A 21,677-nucleotide genomic window follows, 5' to 3' on the forward strand; every position below is an offset into this window, starting at 1 on the left:
ATTTCCATGGACAGATTATGGTTTATCCCAACTCTACTACATGGCAAAACAGAATCACCAGTCTTGCACGAGTAGGAAATAGAGCTTGTGGCTACATGAAGGCAGGCTTAGCCCCTGGGGATAGGAAGGAGATAAGAGGTTCAGGTAGATCCACATTCCCTCTAAGAACAGGAACTGCTACCTCTCAACAGAGTACTGGAGGTCTTGGCCAACATGTTAAGACATGAAAAAGAAGTAATAGGTATAAGGATTTGAAATGAAGGGATGGGTGCCTGGCTGGCTCAGTTACTAGAGCCTTGATCTTATTAGGGTCGTGAGTTCAAGCCCCACATTGGGTGTAGAGCCTACTATTAGGGTCATGAGTTCAAGCCCCACGTTGGGTGTAGAGCCTACTATTAGGGTCGTGAGTTCAAGCCCCACGTTGGGTGTAGAGCCTACTTAAAAAAAAAAAAAAGGGACACCTGGACAACAACAGATGTAGGCAAGGATGTGGAGAAGGAGGAACCTTTCTGCACTGCTGGTGGGAATGCAAACTGGTGCAGCCACTCTGGAAAAGAGTATGGAGGTTCCTCAAAAAACTAAAAGTAGAACTACCCTACGACCCAGCAATTGCACTACTAGGCATTTATCCAAGGGATACAGGTGTGCTGTTTCGAAGAGGCACATGCACCCCCATGTTTATAGCAGCACTATCAACAATAGTCAAAGTATGCAAAGAGTCCTAATGTCCATCGGCAGATGAATAGATAAAGAAGATGTGAGATATATATATATTGGAATATTACTCAGCAGTCAAAAAGAATAAAATCTTGCCATTTGCATCTACGTGGATGGAACTAGAGGGTATTATGCTAAGCGAAATTAGTCAAAGAAAGACAAATATCATATGACTTCACTCATATGTGGAATTTAAGATACAAAGCAGATGAACATAAAGGAAGGGAAGCAAAAATAATATAAAAACAGAGAGGGAGACAAACCCCAAGAGACTCTTAAATACAGAGAACAAACTGAGGGTTGCTGTAGGGGTGTTGGGTGGGGGGGATGGGCTAAATGGGCAAGGGGCATTTAAGGAGGACACTTGTTGGGATGAACACTAGGTGTTTTAAGTGACGAATCACTAAATTCTATTCCTGAAATCATTATTACACCATATGTTAACTAACATGGATTTAAATTTTTAAAAAGAGGGGGGCGGTGCCTGGATGGCTCAGTTGGTTAAGCATCTGACTCTTGATTTTGGCTCAGGTCTTGATCCCAGGGTCATGGGATTGAGCCCCACTTCAGGCTCCACACTGAGCATGGAGCCTGCTTAAGATTCTCTCTCTCTCTCTCTCTGGGGTGCCTGGGTGGCTTAGTCCGTTAAGCGTCAACTTTGGCTCAGGTCATGATCTCACGGTCTGTGGGTTCGAGCCCCGTGTCAGGTTCTGTGCTGACAGCTCAGAGCTTGGAGCCTGCTTGGGATTCTGTGTCTCCCTCTCTCTCTGCCCCTACCCTGTTCTGTCTCTCTCTGTCTTTCAAAAATAAATAAAACATAAAATTTTTTTTTAAATTAAAAAAGAAAAGATTCTCTCTCTCTCCCTCTGCCCCCTCCCATGCTTGCATGCTTGCTCTCTCTCTCTCTCTCTAATTAAAAAAAAAAGGAAAGGAAGTGACAAAACTGTCACTATTGACAGGTGATTTGATTATCCATATAGAAAATCACCCCAGAATTAATAGAATCCTGGCAAGGATGTCAGGAACAAGGTCTGCTTTCAGAAATCAGTAGCATTCTTCTGTATTAACAATATTTTACCAGAAAATATGATAGAAAATAAGATACCTTTTATGAGAGCAACAAAATTATAAAGTACCTAAAAATTAATGAAAAGTTCAAAATCATTTTTGGAAGCCAAATGTAAAACTATTAAAGGGCACAATACAAGACTTGAATGAGCAAAGACATATGCCATGTTGGTAGACAAGACTCCCTAACATGTAAAGATCCCAATTCTCCCAAAGTGAATCTAAAAATGTAAGGCAATTTCAATAGATATCTAATAATTTTTTGAGTGGAAAGGAAAAGCATATTCAGAAATTTATCTAGAAGAATAAAATCAAAATCCATAATTCTGAGAAAAGAGCAAAGAGGAGGGACTTACCTCACGATACTCCAGGGTCATGGAATAAAACACTATGGTGCAGAAACGTGTGAGGAGACCAAGGGCCATAAAGTGCCCAGAAACGTATATGTTTTTGGGTGTGAGTGTACCTGATGTACAGGAAAAAAGTACCACAATCAATGGGGACAGGGTAAGATGCTGAGTTGATAGGACAGGGAAACTGACTCACTACATGGGGAAAAATTAAGTTGAAGCCTCAACACACATAAATAAAGGTGAATTTCAGATACACTAAAGATTGACTGTGAAAACCATCCCTACGAAAAAAGACTCAGAAATATATGTAGGAGAATAGAGTTATGATTTTATTTAAAAAAAAATTTTTTTAACGTTTATTTATTTTTGAGACAGAGAGAGACAGAGCATGAACGGGGGAGGGTCAGAGAGAGAGGGAGACACAGAATCTGAAACAGGCTCCAGGCTCTGAGCTGTCAGCCCAGAACCTGATGCGGGGCTCGAACTCACGGACCGCGAGATCATGACCTGAGCCGAAGTCGGACGCTTAACCGACTGAGCCACCCAGGCACCCCTAGAGTTATGATTTTAAAGTGGGGAAGGATTCTTTTAAAACCAAGACCTAAAAAGTACAATCATAGGCCAAAAAAATGGAGAGATCTATGTCAAAATTAATGATAATGATGGATATTGTTACCAAAATTAACTCACAGGTGATAGACTGAGAAAAAATATTTGAGACTTCAAAAACCAACAGGGATTATAGAATGTATAAGAGAGTCCTACAAATCGATCAGAAAAAGATGGAGAACCCAGTAGGAAAATGGACAAAGAATATGAATATGTGACTCACACAAGAAAGTCTACTAGTTCTGCTCAATCCCACCTGTTACAGGTAAATGAAAATCCAAACAATAGCAAAAGAGATCTCTTTTTACCCAGGAGGCTGGCAAGAATTAGGGGACTGGGTAATATGAAATTCTCGCAAGGTCTGAAACTCTTCTGGTCGCCTGCTGGGAAGAAAGTACACTGCTAGGATTTTTCTAGCACGTGTCACAAATAAAGCTGGACACGAGTTTAAGCAGCGAGGACAGGTTTTATTCAGTAACTATATTGCAACAGGGAAAATGAGTCCAGAGGGAATGGGACTCGACGTCCTCAAAACAAAAGGCTGGAAACGTTTCAACGAGGTTGTGCAAGGGGAAAGATACTGAGATGGGGGTTAAGAGGGCTCAGCCTATGTGACGAGGCTACCTGGATTCGTTAATTGGTGCTTATTTGAGGAGAAACAAATTCTCCCGTCTTTATGAAGGACGCAGTGGTGTGAGATGCAACGAGGCGCCCGCTCAAGTTAGGTCTTTGTCCTCCCACAGGGATAGGCGGGAGAGGAGGGTTATCTCCCTGAATGTTTCCTCTTAGGTCTTTTAGGAAACAGTTTGAGGTGGTAGATTTGCGTTTCAAAGGGCAGAGAAAGAATTCATAATTGCAAGCTTTCTAAAGTAACTGCCCTTTGAGGGGTTCGGGGGCCCATCTGCGGGAACGAACAGCAAATTCTCCTGGCAGCACTGAACTTTCACCCCGGGTGGGCCCTTCCAGGGGGCTAGGATCATCCCAGGGATGACCTTAAGCGACTGAAGCCATGCTAGAGTTTCATCAAGTCTGTTAGTGGAAGGGTTTGGACAACGGAGTCTTCAGGTGCCGCGAGTTCTGTAGTTCTCAGGGATGACCCGGCAGTACTTTGTCAAAGGAAATTGGCATAGATATTATGACTCAGTGATTCCCCTCCTGGCATATGCTTCAGAGAAACTCTTGCTCAGGTCCTAAAGGATCATCAACAAAGACATTCGTCTCACTGGAGTACTGGCCGCGGGGAGTTGAGGGTATTTGCCAGGGGACCGGATAAGTAGATGTGGTAGGTGGGTTTAAGAGCAGAATGTACACAAAAAAACATAATGTATTTTTTAAGTTCACATACATAGCCAAGAACACGTTATCAAAAACGTGCCGGGCACCTGGGTGGCTCAGTCGGTTAAGGGTCCAACTCTTGACATCGGCTCAGGTCATGATCTCAGGGTTCACGAGACTGAGCCCCACCTCGGGCTCCCTGCTGACAGCGCAGGGTCTGCTTGCTATTCTCTCTCTCTCTCTCTTTCTCTCTCTCTCTGCCCTTCCCCTGCTTGTGCATGCTCTCTCTCTCTCAAAATAAATAAACATTTTAAAAAACCCATGAAAGTGAAGGCCTATGGGAAGGAGGCAGCCGGAAGTATCAGGGACAAAGGGAGAGAAGCACAACAAAAGGAAAGTGGCTCCTTACACAGCTGGAGAATGAGGGAGACTGCACTGCAGACAGGGTGGGGGAGGGGGAGAAACAGGGAGAAAGGCTGTCATCTGAAGAATGAGAGGCTGGCGGGGGCGGGGCAAGGGAGGTTGGGGAGGGGAATTGCTGGGCAGTGTGGGTGGGGGGAGGGCAGCGGTCAGAAGGAGAGCAGAGGCAATGGAAGTAAAAATAAACCATCAGTGTTGATTAAGGACCTGCTGTATACTGGGCTTTCATTCAGTTTGGGATCCCGGCGGCAACCTGAAGGGGGAAACCCTCATAACGGATGATGCACTTGAATGTGGCGTGGAGTCGAGGCGACCCCCAGTTTCTAACTCAGGCACCCGGGAGGATGGTGGTGCCATTAACCAAACTAAGAAATAAGTGAGATGGGGAACGTGAACATTCACGGCCTGGGATCTCCCAGCCCATCACTCTGAAAACCAAGATTCTAAGAAGGCGTTCCTACTCAGGTGAAAGAGAAGTGACATTCGTTGTGCTCCTAATAATAACTGGTATTTTCCTAAGAGCAACAACAAATCTGAGAGCTTAGTGCACATTAGCTGCCATGCTTCAGCTGTTTGCGCCCATTAGCTCGTTCACACCCCACGAAAGTACTATTATTATCATTTCCATTTTATTGATTAGGAAGCTGGAGCTTAGGGAAGCACCTGCCTGAGGTCCCAAGGTCACAGAGCTGCTACCGACCATGTCTTCTGGTTCCTTAGCCCAACAGGTGACCAGACACCGTGCCACAGGCTTGATGTTCATGCAGTTCTCGCAAGTCTTCCATGAGATAGGCTTATTCTCTTCGTTTCAGAGATGACGCAAATGAGCCTCAGAGCACTTCGGTGGCGGGTCCGACCTCTGTCAGTCGCAAGTGGCAGAGCGCGATTCAGACCCAAAGGCTGTGCTCTATTCACAATACACAGCGGCACATCTCTCAATGCTACCGCCCAAACGACCCTCACGCTACTCATTCAAACCCCACCCCTTAGACCAGAGGAGTAGAAAAGAGACTAACCAACGGCAAGGCCCCGACCTTGTCCGGAGCACAGATCAGCAAGTGGTTGGTAAGACCACCGAGAGGACAACTGGGAAAACATGATAGTAAGGAATTACGATAGATTTTTGTGAGTGGTGGCAACATTGTGATTATGTTTTAAATAAGGGGGTCGTTTTTGAAAGAGAAATATGTACAGATGAAATAATACAATGGTTGTCAAAGTGTGGCCCCTGGATCTGCAGCACTGGTATTATCTGGGAACTTGTTAGAAATGCAAATTCTCGGGGCACCTGGGTGGCTCAGTCAGTGAAGCGTCCGACTTCGGTTCAGGTCATGATCTTGAGGTCTGTGAGTTTGAGCCCCATGTTGGGCTCTGTGCTGACAGCTCAGAGCCTGGAGCCTGATTCAGATTCTGTGTCTCCTTCTCTCTCTGGTCCTCCCCTGCTTGCGCTCTGTCTGTCGTCTCTCTCTCAAAAATAAATAAACATTAAAAAAAGTAAATAAATAGAAATGCAAATTCTCAGTCCCCCTCCAGACCTGCAGAATCAGAAACCCAGGGTGGGGTCCAGCAATCCATGTTTGAATAAGCCCTCTAGGGGGTTCTGATGCTCAGTCGAGTCTGAGAACCACTGAAAGGGTGTTGAATCTTGGATTTGTTTCAAGCCAGCCCAGGGAAGGGGTAATGAGTTGGTGTGCGTATAGAGGAGGCAAGGTTGGTCATGAGCTGCCAATTGTTGAAGCTGGGTGATGGGTACACAGGGATTCATTGTAACTACACTGTTTTTTTTTTTTTTTAAGATTTTTTAAAAGTTTATTTATTTTGAGAGAGAGGGACACACACATGGTGGGGGAGGGGCAGGCAGAGAGAGAGAGAGAGAGAGAGAGAGAGAGAGAGAGAATCCCAAGCAGGCCCACACTCAGCACAGAGCCTGACTCGGGGCTCAATCCCAGGAACCACAAGATCATGTCATGAGCTGAAACCAAGAGTCGGACACCCAGGTGCCCCAGGATTTTAAGTAATCTCTACATTCATTGTGGGGCCTGAATCCACAACCCCGAGATCACGAGTCACATACTCCACCAACTGAACCGGCCAGGTGCCCCTGTACCCTGTTTTTATATGTGTTTGGAAGCTTTCCCTAGTACAACGTTTTAAAAAATCGGAACCATTTTTTTCCTGCAGTGCAAGCCCTAACTGCTCTCTCCTTGCTCCTCTTGGTCCCTTTTTCTCCAGCTCTTCTCTGTCTGGAATGTTCCCTCCTGGCTTCCGAAATGGCAGCTCCTTTTATTCTCTGTGTTTGCCTCAAGCTTTCCAAATCTTTGAGACTCCTGCTGCTCTTGCCTTGTCTCCTTGTCCTCCCTGCTGACGTTTTTAAATGACCCATCTCTTATCAGTTGCCATTTCCCTCCTATCAGGGTTCTTTCTCGAGGCTCACTCTGTGTGTTTGCAGAACGGGATTTCTCGGAGGCACTGACTGCCTATCTGTCATCTGAGACCTTTCCTCTGCATTTGCTATTTGGGATCTTGCCCCTGCTTTTATTGGCACTGTAGACTCTCCTTAGGTAGTGTGAAAAAGAACCAGCAGCTCAACACGGCGTTACTGAGGCCAAGTCTTGAAACAGGGGCTTTATACCTAACCTAACTGTAGTTTCAACCTTCCCTACAAATGCAGGCCAGCCAGCACCAATGAGGCAACCTGTCCTGAGGGTCCTCTCCACCCCACCCAAGGGGAGATGAAGTAATGTGCATGATGAGACCCCCCCTCCCCCGCCCTTTTCCCAAAGACAAAGCGCCCTCTCCTGGAACAATCATTTCTTTTGCTAATGATGTCTTTGTCCCACTGTCTTTCCTATAAAAACCTTCCATGTGGTCGAATTCCTCTCCGGAAGCTCACTTCCACTTGCGAGATTCTTGAATCGCTTCATAAAGCCAATCAGAGCTTCAAATGTACTCAGTTGCACTTTTGTTCTTTAACAGTTGTCTGTTGCTTCTTTTTGCTTCAAAAAAGAAAACATTTGCCTCTTTCAATGGTTTTAAAATTTGACTTGTGTGACTGTTTCAATGTGTAACAGATTTGCTTAAAACAAACAACAACAATCCCAAACTTTCAAACAATACAGAAGTGTAACAAGTAAAACTGTCACTTTGTTTCCTGGGACAGGGTCTTCGGAGTTTACTTCCTACTGCCCTAGCTAATCCCTCTTCACAGAGACATCAATTCAAAGTAGGCTCCAGGCTCCGTCCAAGCTGTCAGCACAGAGCCCGAAGCAGGGCTTGAACTCACAAACCACGAGATCATGACCTAGGCTGAAGTCAGACACTCACTGACTGAGACACCCAGGCGCCCTAGCCCATTGATTCTTCAGACTGAAAGATGGAGAACGTTCACGGGGGAGGAATAAATGAAATAGAGAAGAAGAAAGGAAAAGCACGACAAGCGAGTGGGAGGAGGGCGGCTGGCAACCTAGAAGTGGGACAAGGAATAAAATGCCCAGCTCTGGATGTCCTGGATGTGTGGTTCTGATGATTCCCCAAACTTTTCCTTTCATTGAGTGTCCTTGGTTCTTGGTCTTGGTCTTGGGCTCTTTTAGGAGCTCTGAAGCCTAGAAGCTTCTTTAGAGTGCCTACTGGTGAAACACTGTGCAGCATGTGAACTTCGAAAGAAGACTCATTGTCATACGCTATGGCTGCTCCTGCTCTGGGCTGTGAACTTGGACCCATCCTTGTGGGCTCACTTCCCCTGTGCAGCCAGTGCTGTATATACAATCACTTCCCCTTGTCCCCAAAGCCATCAAGCCACTGACTTACAATCTACCCAGTGTCATATTTATCTAAATCCGTCAAATTGTATCTTCCATTGTTCTTCTAGGAGTTTCCTGACCTTCTTGAGGAACTCCCTCAAGAAATTTGATTCCCTGTTTTAAATCACTACTCTTCCCAGGTTTCATGACTTCTTGAAACTTAAGATTTGTCAATGTAAAAATTATTAAGATTACGTAGAAAAGTACAAAAGTGCTTATGATCCACTGTCATTTTTTTTTTTTATTAAAAGTTGTATGCACATTATGGTATATTTACTTGATAGTAACTGGATAAATATTTTTTGTTCACATGAACAAGAATAAGAATGGAACATGCAAGAAGTTATTGTCAACTAGGATGCATTCATATGCGATTTCTTTTCCTTTTATGAATTCCCTCTAAATAACTTTGTTTATAAAAATCATTTGAGATGTTTCCCTGTTATAGTTGAGCATTTAAAGTTCTGTTTCCAGGGGCGCCTGGGAGGCTCAGTAGGTTGAGCGTCCCACTCCTGATCTCAGCTCATGATCTCATGGTTCATGAGATCGAGCCCCATGTCGGGCTCTGTGCTCACAGCACAGAGTCTACTTAGGATTGTCTCTCTTCCTCTCTCTCTGCCCCTCCCCTGCTCACACACTCTCTCAAAATAAATAAATAAACATTAAAAAAAAAGAAACAAACAAACAAAAAAGTTGTGTTTCCAGTCTTGGCCAGGAATGCTTGGTCCAGCATCAGACTCCTGAATTTTCACAAAATCACATGTTGCTCATCCCTCAGGCGGAAGACCATGGAGTTATCCTTGACTTCCCCAGGCTTCTTCCCCTTTAGTCTGGACAATGGCTACAAGTTAGCACTGTTCCTTCCATAACTTTTCTCTGCCTTCTTCCCCAGTTTTTACCATCTCCCTTCTGCTGGCAGCTCGTTATATAGGAACTACTACGATGAGATTTCTCTTTTTTATTTTTTCAAAGATTTTATTTTTTTCAGTAACCTCTACATCCGACATGGGGCTTGAACTCACAACCTCAAGATCAAGAGTTGCATGCTCTGCTGACTGAGCCAGGCAGGCACCCCATGACGGGATTTCTCTTATTCACTAGCTCTGAAGTGATTTCTTTACTATGAACTGGGCCTATGTTAACATGTTTTTTGTCTCAGAGGGGTAATGACTCTGAGATCCTTCTTATCACAGGGGGATCAGATGCCTTCACTAAAGATGAACAACTCAATAGTAACAAGCATCAGTACACTTTGTAATTATGGAGTATGGAATCCTTCCTAAATGTTTCAAAAGAATTTTACAAATTCTCACTGGAATTAATTGGCACAGTTTCTGTTACAAAAATGGAATGACTGAGGTATCTGAGGCATTTCTCCTTCCCATCCTCCCCAAGAGAAACAGAATTCGAAGATGTAAGTAACCTAGTTATAATTTATTCCACTGTAAAGTGAGCCTCAAACTCTTTTTTTTTTTTTTTTTTTTCTGGATCACCAGTTTATAATCAAAGGATATAACTCGGGGTGCCTGGGTGGCTCAGTCAGTTAAGCATCAGACTCTTATCTCGGCTCGTATCATGATCTCGTGGTTGTGAGACTGAGCCCTGTGTTGAGCCCTGCACTGGGCCTGGAGCCTGCTTGAGATTCTCTGTCTCTCTCCCTGTGCCCACTCTCCACTCTCTCTCAAAACAACAACAACAACAAACAGGGGTACTTGGGTGGCTCAGTTGGTTAAGTGTCTAACTCTTGATCTTGCCAGTCTCATAGTTCATGGGATCGAGTCCTGCGTCGGGCTCTGTGCTGAGAGCGTGGAGCCCACTTGGGATTCTCTCTCTCCCTCTCTCTCTTCCCCGCCCCTTTGTGTGCATGCACGCATATATTTCTCTCTCTCAAAATAAATAAACATTAAAAAGAAAACCCCACACATTTAAAGGGTGCAACTCAGGAACAGATGGCAGAGCTGCAGGGGATGAGGTCTGGGGAAGGGGTATGGAGCTTCCATGCCTCTTCAGGGCCCACCCTCCCCACATCTCCATGTGCTCACCAACCCAGAAGTTCTTTTGTTTTTTTCTGGAGGCTTCATTACATCAGCATGACTGAGGAAATCATTGGCCGTTGGTGACTGATTCAACCTCCGGCCCCTCTCCTCTTCCCTGAGCCTCAGACTCTTGATTTCAAGGATTGGGGGATGGGGTGGGCATAAAGAAGTTAGTTCCAGGGGCGCCTGGGTGGCGCAGTCAGTTAAGCGTCCGACTTCAGCCAGGTCACGATCTCGCGGTCCGTGAGTTCGAGCCCCGCGTCAGGCTCTGGACTGATGGCTCAGAGCCTGGAGCCTGTTTCCGATTCTGTGTCTCCCTCTCTCTCTGCCCCTCCCCCGTTCATGCTCTGTCTCTCTCTGTCCCCAAAAAAATAAATAAACGTCAAAAAAAAAAATTAAAAAAAAAAAAAAGAAGTTAGTTCCATAGGTAAGATTTCTTTACTCATCTCAGTGAGCTCACCGTGTAGCCTTTCCTCAGGGAGGTATCTCTAGTTCACTGGCCATACTCTCTTGGGTGAGAGAACAATGAAGCCTTGGCTGCCTATCTGCTGTCCTTGGCCACCGGGTACACCTGAGCCCTTTCTCGGGGCTTGAGATGGAGCTGGGTCCTTGCCAGGGGAGGGCACCTGACCCGAGAGCCAACTCAACTTGGATGGTCTGTTGAGATGCTCAGTGGCCCTCACCTGTCCATGCCATGAAACCAGCAATGTTAACTGCACCAGGCTTCCAGCCTACTGAGTCTCTGCCTGGCACTGGGGCCGAAGGAAGGTGGGAGTTGCTTGCCAGTTTTCTTTGAAAGGAAAGGAAATGAGGGATCAGATTATAAATTCCTGCAATTGTAAAAAACAAGGGTATTGAAGCAAGAGGAAATTACCAGCTTATTCTAATAGCATGTGGCATCTCTGAGCTCAGGAGTACCTCCCAGCTCCGAGATTCTAGTGATCCGTCATTTCCCGTGATAAAGTAGTTCTGAGTCTCCTTGATTAAAAGGTATCATTGCTTCTATAGGAAGGCTGGTGTGTTATGACAAAAGTGACATTCTTTGAGAGGCCAATGTGTAAAATTAGGGGAAAAGAGATGTCTTGAGATCTTCACTCATTCTTCTCTTAGGGTTCATGAAAGTTGGTATGGTTGCCCAAACCAGGGAAGTTGGTGGGGTTGCCTAAACCAGGAACAATGGGTGAAATAGTCCCCCATCAGCCATTCAAGGCCTTTCTATAGCAGAGAACTACCATTATATGGTGCTCATTACATGCCACTGGGCTAAGTTCTTTACAGGCCTAGCTTATTTTGTTTATTCCTCCTTATTGCTCTCTGGGGTATTCTTACTCTATGGCCCTCATCTCTTTAAAAAGGAAAACAGGAGGGGTGCCTGGGTATCTCAGTCAGTTAAACATCTGACTCTTGATTTTGGCTCAGGTCATGATTGCACCGTTGTGAGATTGAGCCCCATGTTGAGCTCCGTGCTGAGCATGGAGCCTGCTTGAGTCTCTCTCTCTCTCTCTCTCTCTCTCTCTCTCTCTTTGCCCCTCTTCCCTTCTCACTCCCTCTATCTCTCAAAAAAAAAAAAAAAAAAGAAAGAAAGAAAGAAAAAGAAAAGAAAAGAAAAGAAAAGAAAAGAAAAGAAAAGAAAAATAGGCAACTGAAACTCAGAGAGGTTAAGTGACTTGCCCAAGTTCCCATGGGTAGTGAGTGGTGTTGCTGACTTTCAAAACCCAGGTTCACGTGATGCCAAACTCTTTCCCTTATACCATTCGGCCTTCCTAACCCTGGGCGGAAGTTGTCAGAATTGATACGAGGACTATTCACTTTCGCTGAATAGTCCAGGATCTGGACCAAACCCCCGAGGTTAGAGAAGAGTGGATCCAACCAGCAGGGGTGAAAGGAGATGGATGTGAGAAACCTTAAGCTATTGTAGTCTAATTATATCTCCTAAGCAGTCTCTTGTCGGCTAACCATGGTTTTCAGAATCGTTTGCCTGGAAAGAGGAAACACATTGCACCAAGGTTTATTTTCACTGACAATGCGTACTTTCCTTGTGCACAGAATTTTAAATTACTGTCATTTTGTTATTAATCATGCAGAGTGCTTTATAAAAGTCCTGGTGACAAGCCATGACTTCCCACTTGACAGAAGCAACAGCTGAAGGATTCAGCGGACAAGTAGCTGGACCAGAGTCACAAGTTGCCATGGTAGCTGGTGGCAGGGGCTGAACGAGAACTTATGGTCCCTTGTTGGAATCCAGTTTTCATTTGCTTTCGTAAACCAAGGCCGAGATCAAAGCAATATCTTTTGTTTCAAGCCCTCTCTTAGGAATATCGTGTTTGTCGAGTACTTTCACTTGGTTTCCCGACGTACTTTCATATCTATGGTCTCATCCCACACTCGCAACCCTGTGTGGGGCTAGACATTCTTACTTCAACTTACAGATCAGAAAACTGAGGCCTATGCTGGACAAGAGATGTGCTATAAGCCCAGAGCTCATTCGTGGCAAAGCCATGAGTCCAGCATTCTTTCCTGTGGGTCACTCTACCCTGTGACGATCCTGCCTGAAAGTGAGCAGGGTAGCTAGGGTTCACACAGAGGCTATGACTCCAAGCCACAGCTTCACAAGTGAAGAAGCCCATGTGAATAAAGCTACAAAAGTGACTGCGTTTTCAAAGTCCTAGACACTTGCACCAGGATCAAGGGGTCTGTGCAAGTCTTGGCCCAGAGGTCTCCTCAGCTATTACCCAGTCAAAGGAAAGCCTGTGGCTTTTTCCTTCCTTCTTCCTTTCCTTTCCTCCCTCCCCTTCCTTCCTCCCTTCCTCCTTTCCTTCCTTCCCTCCTTCCTTCCTTCCTTTTCCTTCCTTGTCCTTCCTTGTCCTTCCTCCCTCCCTCCCTCCCTCCCTCCCTCCCTCCCTTCCTTCCTTCCTTCCTTTCCCTCTGCCTTCCTCCATACTCCCTTTCCTTGGTTCATTATATAACAAGTCCATTACTATAACAAGTAACTAGGCAGTCGGGCTCATATTCTCATTTGCTGGAGAGACGTGTCATATCAAAGCTCTGTGGTCTCAGGTTCCTCGTATCACATTTTGGCAGATGTGCTAAGCGTTGATCAGAGTGCAGGGGCTCTCAGTAACCCCATGGGGGTCAGGGAGGACACAGCCACGGCCCATGCTGGGCATTCTGGCACATTGTGCCTCTAATCCACAAATAAATGATCAAAGCATCTAAAAAATGAAAGAATCCTCATCCTAGAAGGATATAAAGTATCCCCATCTAAGGTATTTGTTAGGGGAACCGTGAAAAGAGCCTGCCTGGGTCTTGGAGACAGAGAATCGTCTGGTTGAGGATTCAGTTTCTGCCACCCAACAGTCTCGTTCAAGGAAAGGAGTTAACCTTGCCACGCCTCAGATTCCTTATCTGTGAAATGGCAATCCTAACACTATCCCCACAAGCTGTTGTAAGAATAAAGTGCCATGCACAGTGCCAAACAGTGGGTACTCACTAAATGTTAGTCCTCTGCCCACTAGTCCTTTCGTTAGCCCCATAAACAAGTCATTCCCAACTGAGTGACACTGTTTCTTTGTTTGTTTGTTTGTTTGTTTGTTTGTTTGTTTTTAAGTAGGCTTCACGCTCAGCCTGGGGCCCAGCACAGGCCTTGAACTCAAGGACCCTGAGATCAAGACCTGACCTGAGATCAAGAGTCAGATGCCTAACCGACTGAGCCACCTGGGCAACCCTGAGTGACACTATGTGAAAAGTTAGTTCATACCTTAGGAAATCAAATTCTTTTTTTCTCCTTAAAAAAAATTTTTTTTTTAATGTTTACTTATTTAGAGAGAGAGAGAGAGAGAGTCAAAGTACAAATGGGGGAAGGGCAGAGAGAGAGGGAGACACAGAATCCAAAGCAGGCTCCAGGCTCTGAGCTGTCAGCACAGAGTCCGACGCGGGGCTTGAACTCACAAACTGTGAGATCGTGACCTGAGCCGAAGTCGGACGCTTCACCGACTGAGCCACCCAGGTGCCCCAGGAAATCAAACTCTTTATACTGGAATGCTTATAGCTACACATTAGCTTATTTATGGACAAACGATGCCAGCTCTGGGAAAGAAGAGATTGGCATTAGCAGTGTGCTTCAGAGGTTTTATGAAGTCACAGAATCTAATTCTTACATGGATGATGTCTTCCCTCATTGCCCCAGGCAGAGTGGTTCCCGTCTGGTTATACATCAACCTTCCATCACACTTATTCCAATCTGATATAGCTGTTTATGAGGTTGTTTTACGTTTCCACACTCTCCAAGAGCAAGGAGAACGCCTAGCACAGCGCCTGGCACACAGAAGGTGAATGAATGAACAGAAAAGTTTCTGCTCGCCCTCGTTCCAGCCATATATCATTTCTGTTAGTCACCCAGGGACCAGGATTACAACCTGCACTATACAGAGGAGGAAACTGAAGTTTCAAGAGGTTGTACCACTGTCAAGGCCATTCGGTAAGTAGTGATGGGGCAGGCATTTCAGCCCAGACCCCCCCGCCACCAAATCTCGAGCTCCTTTGCCCCACACTTCTCTGCCCTTTGACTCAGCAGCCTCGCCCTCTCGTCAATTCAGATGGCGACATTATACAGGAGCTCCTCACCCTGGAGCCTTCTGCCTGGGCATGTTGTTTGGTGGCCAGCTGCCACCTTTTGTGTGCCACAGGTCCGTTTTCCACCTTAACCCATTGAGTAATGGATTATTTATTGGCGGATGACAGCCCCATCTGATGATGGCAAAGCGAGCCCGTGCGTGTCTAGTTACGCAGGCTTCAGGGAGCCTCTGGCAGGGAAGGCTCCCAGAGTTGGGAACTTAAGCTGGTTAGGTTTGTGCTGTTTGTTGGGGAGCGAGGGGGGTGCTTGATGTTCAGCTTTAATACTTTAGAAATTTGGTCACTCCATCCATTCCTGCTTGCTTTTCCCCCTTTCTGATCCCCTAAACCTAAAAAAAAAAAAAATCACTCAAAGCAGGGCAATTGGATCTTAGTTGATATTCTCAATTCTCTTTTGATTGCTATCCATTCTTTACTAATTAACCACATCTCTGTTCTAGACACGCAGTGAACATCCCAGCCCTCTCCTTTCTCTCCACCAAACCCACTTCACAATCTTGCCTTACTCTTCTATTAAATCCCCCCTCTTTTTTTTTTTTTTTTTTTTTTTTTTAAATTTTTTTCAACGTTTATTTATTTTTGGGACAGAGAGAGACAGAGCATGAACGGGGGAGGGGCAGAGAGAGAGGGAGACACAGAATCGGAAACAGGCTCCAGGCTCTGAGCCATCAGCCCAGAGCCCGACGCGGGGCTCGAACTCACGGACCGCGAGATCGTGACCTGGCTGAAGTCGGACGCTTAACCGACTGCGCCACCCAGGCGCCCCAATCCCCCCTCTTTTCTAATCCCGTCCACCTCGATCTCGGAGGATCCTCGGAGAAGACTTAGAGATGCATGTTCAAGGAGAAATTGAACTTAATGTTTAGCCAGACATAATGGGAAAACACCTGAACTGAGAGTAACGAAATGTGTGTGCATGGCCCAGGGTACCTTTAAGTCGTTGTGAGACGTGGGGTGAATGATTTCATCTGCACAGGTTCATTGTGTGCATCTCTGAACCTGCAACAGCTCTTCCCTATCTCTTGTGTCCTTCAAGTACATTTAATCTTCTAAAGCCCTTGAGGACAAATCGGAGGCAGGAATGTCTTAAGAACTGTAAGTGAACTGTTCACTCGCTGCTCTGGAGCTTAGTCAAGTCTCTTTATCAAGATTTGGAGGCAGAAAAGGTCATCCTTAAGCCTGCTGTGGTCTGGAAGTGCCGGTAACAAGATTGTCTTTGTAGCTACTTCCTTAAAAAGACTTCAGGGCTCTTGATTAATGCAAACAGTAGCTGAGCTGCTGGGGACAGAACAGTAGCTCCCCTTCTAATGTGGGTGGCATGTGCTTGCTGGTGACTGTCAGCACAGAAGCTGCTCTTTCCCTCCAAAACCTGCATGGACAAGTGGTTTCACTGGTCACTGAGGCCAGCCTGAGAGTCCACATAGGCTGAGAGTCAGCCCAGACTGGAGAGATGGGAGGCTGGTCAGGCTGCTGTGGCCAAGAGAAGAGGGCAGGATGGGCCAAGTCACAAAAGCAGGGGTCGTGTACCAGGGCCGGTGGGTGCCCTTCAGCAGACCATGTGGTCTGTACAGCGTCTATAGGCAGCTGGAGCCAAGAGAACAGGCAAGGTCGCAGAGCAGGAAGGAAATTGAGCCCAGCACGGGGAGCAGTGCAGACATGGAGACAGCCCAGGGAAGCCAAAAGAACAAACGACAAGGATGTGGGAACGGCAAGTGGCAGTAACAGCAGGAGGAAGATGTAAGGAGGCAGCAGGTTAGTAAGACTTTTGACTTAACAAATGAACATGGACTAAATACAAAGGGGAATCAGAACCACGTGTATATGACTAGATGTATGTATACACATACTTAAAAGAATACAGGGGTGCCTGCGTGGCTCAGTCAGTGAAGCACGGGACTCTTGATTTCAGCTCAGGTCATGAAGACTGAGCCCCATGTCCAGCTAGCGTTGGGCATGAAGCCTGCTGAAGCTTCTCTCTCTCTCCTCCCTCTGCCCCTCTCCTGCTTGAGCTTTCTCTCTCTCTCTCTCTCTCTCTCTCTCAAAAGAAAAAAAAAAAGAATACAGATATGTGAGAAAAATGGGCAGAAATGAGCAACAGGTGATGATAATATGCATTGGAAGCAGAACTCAGACATTGATGCATGATGCAAAATGCCTAGTACAGTGCCTGACACATAGAAGGTACTCAATAAATAATCGAAGTCTTTTTCTACCCCACAGAAGGGACACCCCGCCCCCCAGCTTCGTAGAGAACGGATTGGTACTAGGAACGAATATGAGCCTTGTCTACTTAACATGTTACTAGGGAAAGTCTAATTGCTTCCTAAAGCTGTTCACTGCCTACCCTATTTACCTATTCTTAATTAATTAATTTCTTTGCAAATTCAAAAGCAAGGCTGCACTGCACAACCTGCGAAATTCTGAATTGGAGTGCAGCCCCTTTGCTGTCCTTTCCAGTCCCTGATGTGTGCCGGGTCCAGGCAGGCACGCAACTGGGCGTCCCGAAGGAGGCACTTGTCCGTATGGCATTATACTCAGGGCCCTTCTCACTTAAGGGCAGCCACAGATCAAGGCGGTGACCAGTGGAGCCAGTCCCCAGCCGCACCCGTCCCGGCGGGGCCGAGGCAGGCGGCTCTCGACCCACACCTGCCCGCTGCTCCCAACGAGCCCTGGATTCCCGGGTCAGCGCTGCCCTGCGGAGCGCGGCTCGAGTCAGGCTACAACTCACCTCGCAGCCCCGGGCACCAGACCTCCCGTAGGCAGGGCGTTCTCCCCCGCCCCCCCCCCCCCCACCCCTGCACGATGACATCATGTGTTTGGGGCTGAGTCGCTCCTTAAAAGCAGCCCGCGGGGAGCCCGGAGCCCGAAGAGCAGACGTGCTCGCAAGGCGGCGGGGCTTCGCGCACGCGGTCCCCAGCGCGGAGAGCCCGGGAGGGGACGGAGCGGGAGCCCAGGCTGCGCCCCCGCCGCACCCTGGCAGCCAGCGATGCCCCGCAGCCTGCACGCCGCCGCCGTCCTCCTGCTCCTGTGCTTAAACGAACAGCCAGCCGGCCCGGCCCCGCTCCACGGTAAAGTGCCTGCCTCTTCTTTCCTCCCGGTCCCAGGAGCTCAGCCACACCTGGACGGAGGGTTTCCTGCGGGGCTCTCTCTCTCTCTCTCATGCTAAAGCAAAAACATTGTGGGGGAGCCGGGAAGGTCATGCATACTTTCAAACGCGTGTTTTTTAGACAATCTAGAAAATGCGTTTCGGGAAATTCGTTTCCTTTTGGAAGGCACGACCTGTTGCGGTTGGGGGAAGCACGTCGTCTTCGGATTGAAAGATGTTTTGTGTGTTCTTTGAGCTCTCGCCAGCTCGGCAGGGGCGGCTTGGGAACTTGCTGAAGGGAGGAGAAAGGGAGCCGGGATTTAAGGTACTGTGCCTCGGTCCACGTGTAGATGGCAGAGAAGTGAGTGTGGCCTTCTGGGCTGCGTGGTTACCAGGAGGGGTTTGCCGCGCCCCAGTTGCAGAACCTTCCACAGTGGAGGATGCTTTTCTTTGGAGGAGAGACTCTCCACCATGACGTTTTACCTCCAAGCCTAAGGGATGATGCATCCCATCCTTAATCACTGTTTTTCTCCAGAAGGGCTCCACTATCCTGAACGGAAGTGTGTGTGCACTCAGGAGAGCATATACACCTCATTTCTGAGTGTAATTAGGGCCCTTAACCCCGAAGGGCTGGAGGCTGAGGGTGCCCAATGGGATGACAGGAGACGGGGAGGACCTGAACTGCAGGCTCAGGTCAAGGCAGTGAGTTTGGGTGAGCAGCCAAGGTCAAGGTTAGTTCATCCTTAGGAACAAACAGCAGGACTCCAACCTGTCCCCTGCCTCTGCAGTTGCCGGGTGAGCACTTTTCTTGAGGGTAGATGGTGACATTTGTGGAAACTTCTGGGTGACTAACCGATGGTAGCTCCTGCCCTTGACAAAGTCTGTCCCAAGTTGTAGGGGCATTTGTAGGTGCCTGGTTCCTGGACCAAGATTAGGGTGAAACATTTGTAGGAGGGCTGAAAGTGACTATGACGGCTGGAAATGGATCCTCCCCTACTAGGCAGTGGTCGTGGGACATTGGACCTCCTCTGTAGCGTGCAAGCTCCAACCCTCCTCCTCTCCTGGAGGTCACTGTACCCGTGGGGCAGGGCAGGAGGAAGGTCTAGGGAGCTGACCTGTTGCAGCTTTGGCATCACTCTTAATTCAACTCAAATCCGCTGGCCGGCAAGATAGGCTTGATATTATTTCCCCTATCTGGCCCAGGAGAAATAGAAGGTGGGTGGGAGAAAGGGGTTATTTAAAAGTGGAAATTAATTTTTACAGTTGCAGACTTTGACATGTATTCCCCTCTCAAGAAAGCTGCACCAAGACCTGAAGTTTTGCTAGAAATCTCCCTTGTAGTTCCAAGCTGCTCAAGACGGGAGAGAAACAGCCATTTATTGGCTCGCCTTCCAGAAAGCCTGTTACTCCCCTCACTCTGGGGCAGCTCCTCCTCCCTGCTGTCTCTTCCCCTGTCTCCCTGCCCTCCCCTCCTCTTCTTTCCCTCTTCTCCGTGCCCTCCCTCTTCCTTTCCTTTCCCTCCTCCTTTGCCTTGCTTCCCTCCCCACTCTCCAAGTTGGGGCAGGGGAAGCTTGCAGTTAAAAAAATTCACTTTCACCCCACACTGAGTAGCCAGCCTGCCCAGCCCCCAGAGTTGAAGAACACGGGTTTTATTCTGCTATTCCTCATGCAGGTTTCTTGGCTGTTTAACTGCCTTGGGGGACAAGGTCAAAGCAAACGTCACTGAGATGTAGAGTGTCAGTATTAACCCAAGGTTGGGAATGGAGGGGGGTGAAGCTAGGTAAAGAGGTCGGAGTGTGGTCTGCCCTCCCCCTGGAGCACTTAAACTTCCAGCATTTGGCACTGGTGAATGTCTGAAAAAAATGACTTGAGTCGGGAAGGAGGGAATGTAATAAAGTGAGGTCAAGTGTCTTCTGGAGAAAACCTTGGAATTTTTAGTTGCTGCGGGGGAACATTTCAATGAATTCTGCAGAGCCTGCTCTGTCTGAACCTGGTATGGAGAGCTAGACAGTCTCTGGCCTCCCCGACGACAGTTACTCAGAGAAGGTTCTAACACCCAGGACGGGGAGCAGGCGGGCCCTGAACCCTTGGCCTGGATCCTTATCCATACTACTTCCTCAGTGAGCCCTCAGGGCATTCTCCCTGCCCAGTACAGAGTAGGCCTGCAGGTTCTAACAGGCACTGAGCTGAGCCTCCAACATCTAACAGAAAAGATCACCTTTCCAGGAAGGGGAAAATTTTCCTTCTGGAAGAGCCTGCTCCCTCAGGAAGCCTCTGAAATGTGGCTGAAGGAGCCTTGGCCTGGCCTGCCTCCTGTGTATGGTCAGGTGAGTCTGCTAAGACTCCTGCCTCTAGGGGTACCTGGGTAGCTCAGCTGGTTAAGCATCCAACTTCAACTCAGGTCATAATCTCGTGGTTCGTGAGTTTGAGCCCCGAGTCAGGCTCTGTGCTGACAGCTCGGAGCCTGGAGCCTGCTTCGGATTCTGTGTCTTCCTCTCTCTCGGCACCCCCACCCCCTCCCCCCACCCCCAGCTAGTACTCTGTCTCTCTCTCTCTCAAAAAAAATAAACATTAAAAAAAAAAAAAAAGACTCCTGCCCCTAAAGCTAGAGGCGAGGAACCAGGAGGTGCTACTTGCAGATAAAGCAAACACACACACACACACACACACACACATTTCCTTTAGAAAGTCTTCCTAAGGTTAATTTTGAGCTGAAGATGGACCAGGCTGGGCCTTGACCTTCATCTGAAACCCCCTCCCCCTTAGACTACTCTCCCCTTCATTTTATCATGCTTCCTCTCCCCAGCCTCCAGCTCCTGAGTCCTTCCAGAGACTGCCATTTGTATCTTGGTCTTAAGGACCAGGCAGGCCTGCTCAGAGAGAGGAGGGCGGGAACGTTTACTCTGGATGCCGCTGCTTTTTAAAGACCCGAGTCCTTGGTCCTGCGAGGCTTTACGGTCCCAGATGTCCACTCTATACCACTGGTCCCTGAGCTTTCCAAAGTATCACACAGATGGCTCATCAGAGGAAGAGCTACAACAGTAGGGAAAACCTCAGCGTGGCCAGCTTTGGGGAGGAGAGCGGAAGGTGCGGAAGCCTGAGGCTATGATTTGATTTGGGGCAGGCGCAGTTCAACTTCTGGACAAGGCAGGACCGCTCACGGGCAGCAGCTGTGTTTCTGGTGGTCTCCAGGCTCACCGCAGTGGCCTGTCTCTCCGGGTTAGTGGCGAGGATAAACTCCCCGATGACTTGTGAGCTTCTAGATCCTGAGCTTCCAAGAGCGCTGCCCAGCCTAAATGGCAGTCTGATTTCTTCTGTCTCTGAAATCCATGATTGCATTTTAATAATGAACCCCTCAGGCAAAACCGCTGAAGGAAAATGTTCAGCAAAGAGGGTTGAGGTCTTCAGTAGCTTGGTTCCACGGTAATGCCTCCTTTGTTCCCTTGCAGTGTTGTTTCAGTAAAAGGTCCAGCGGTACACTTGGGGGTAGTGTACAAGTTCGGTTTCCCCATGGTTCTGAATGTCTTCATCTAACTGCTAATTCAGGGAAGGTTAATCTTGGGACTGTTAACTCCTATGGGGTCCAGAGCAGGTTTTAGAGGCACTGTGGACCTCTGGAAATTAACTGTATGTGAAAGCTTGTGTGTCCAAGCCTACAGGCATTTTTTGGGGAAGAGGTCCT

General features: G+C 47.5%; 2 protein-coding genes across 8 annotated transcripts in view; one reads left to right on the forward strand and one right to left on the reverse strand.

The window, feature by feature from the left end:
- APH1B (aph-1 homolog B, gamma-secretase subunit) overlaps positions 1–21,677 on the reverse strand; it is a 137,959-nt gene that overhangs the window by 11,282 nt on the left and 105,000 nt on the right. The window lies entirely within an intron of this gene.
- The window catches only part of CA12 (carbonic anhydrase 12), a 50,629-nt gene continuing 46,709 nt past the window's right edge, over positions 17,758–21,677 (forward strand). For 3 of the 7 annotated variants that reach the window (XM_045449476.1, XM_045449479.1, XM_045449482.1), the window contains exon 1: positions 17,771–17,978. In XM_045449476.1, coding sequence (XP_045305432.1) covers positions 17,897–17,978 — 82 coding nt within the window. In that variant the 5' untranslated portion in view covers positions 17,771–17,896. Of the gene's footprint in view, positions 17,979–21,677 lie in introns of all 7 variants that reach the window. The other 4 variants (XM_045449477.1, XM_045449480.1, XM_045449478.1 and 1 more) reach the window with 3 other exon arrangements.

Source organism: Leopardus geoffroyi, chromosome B3 (genome assembly GCF_018350155.1).
Source record: "Leopardus geoffroyi isolate Oge1 chromosome B3, O.geoffroyi_Oge1_pat1.0, whole genome shotgun sequence".
Lineage (NCBI taxonomy): Eukaryota > Metazoa > Chordata > Mammalia > Carnivora > Felidae > Leopardus > Leopardus geoffroyi.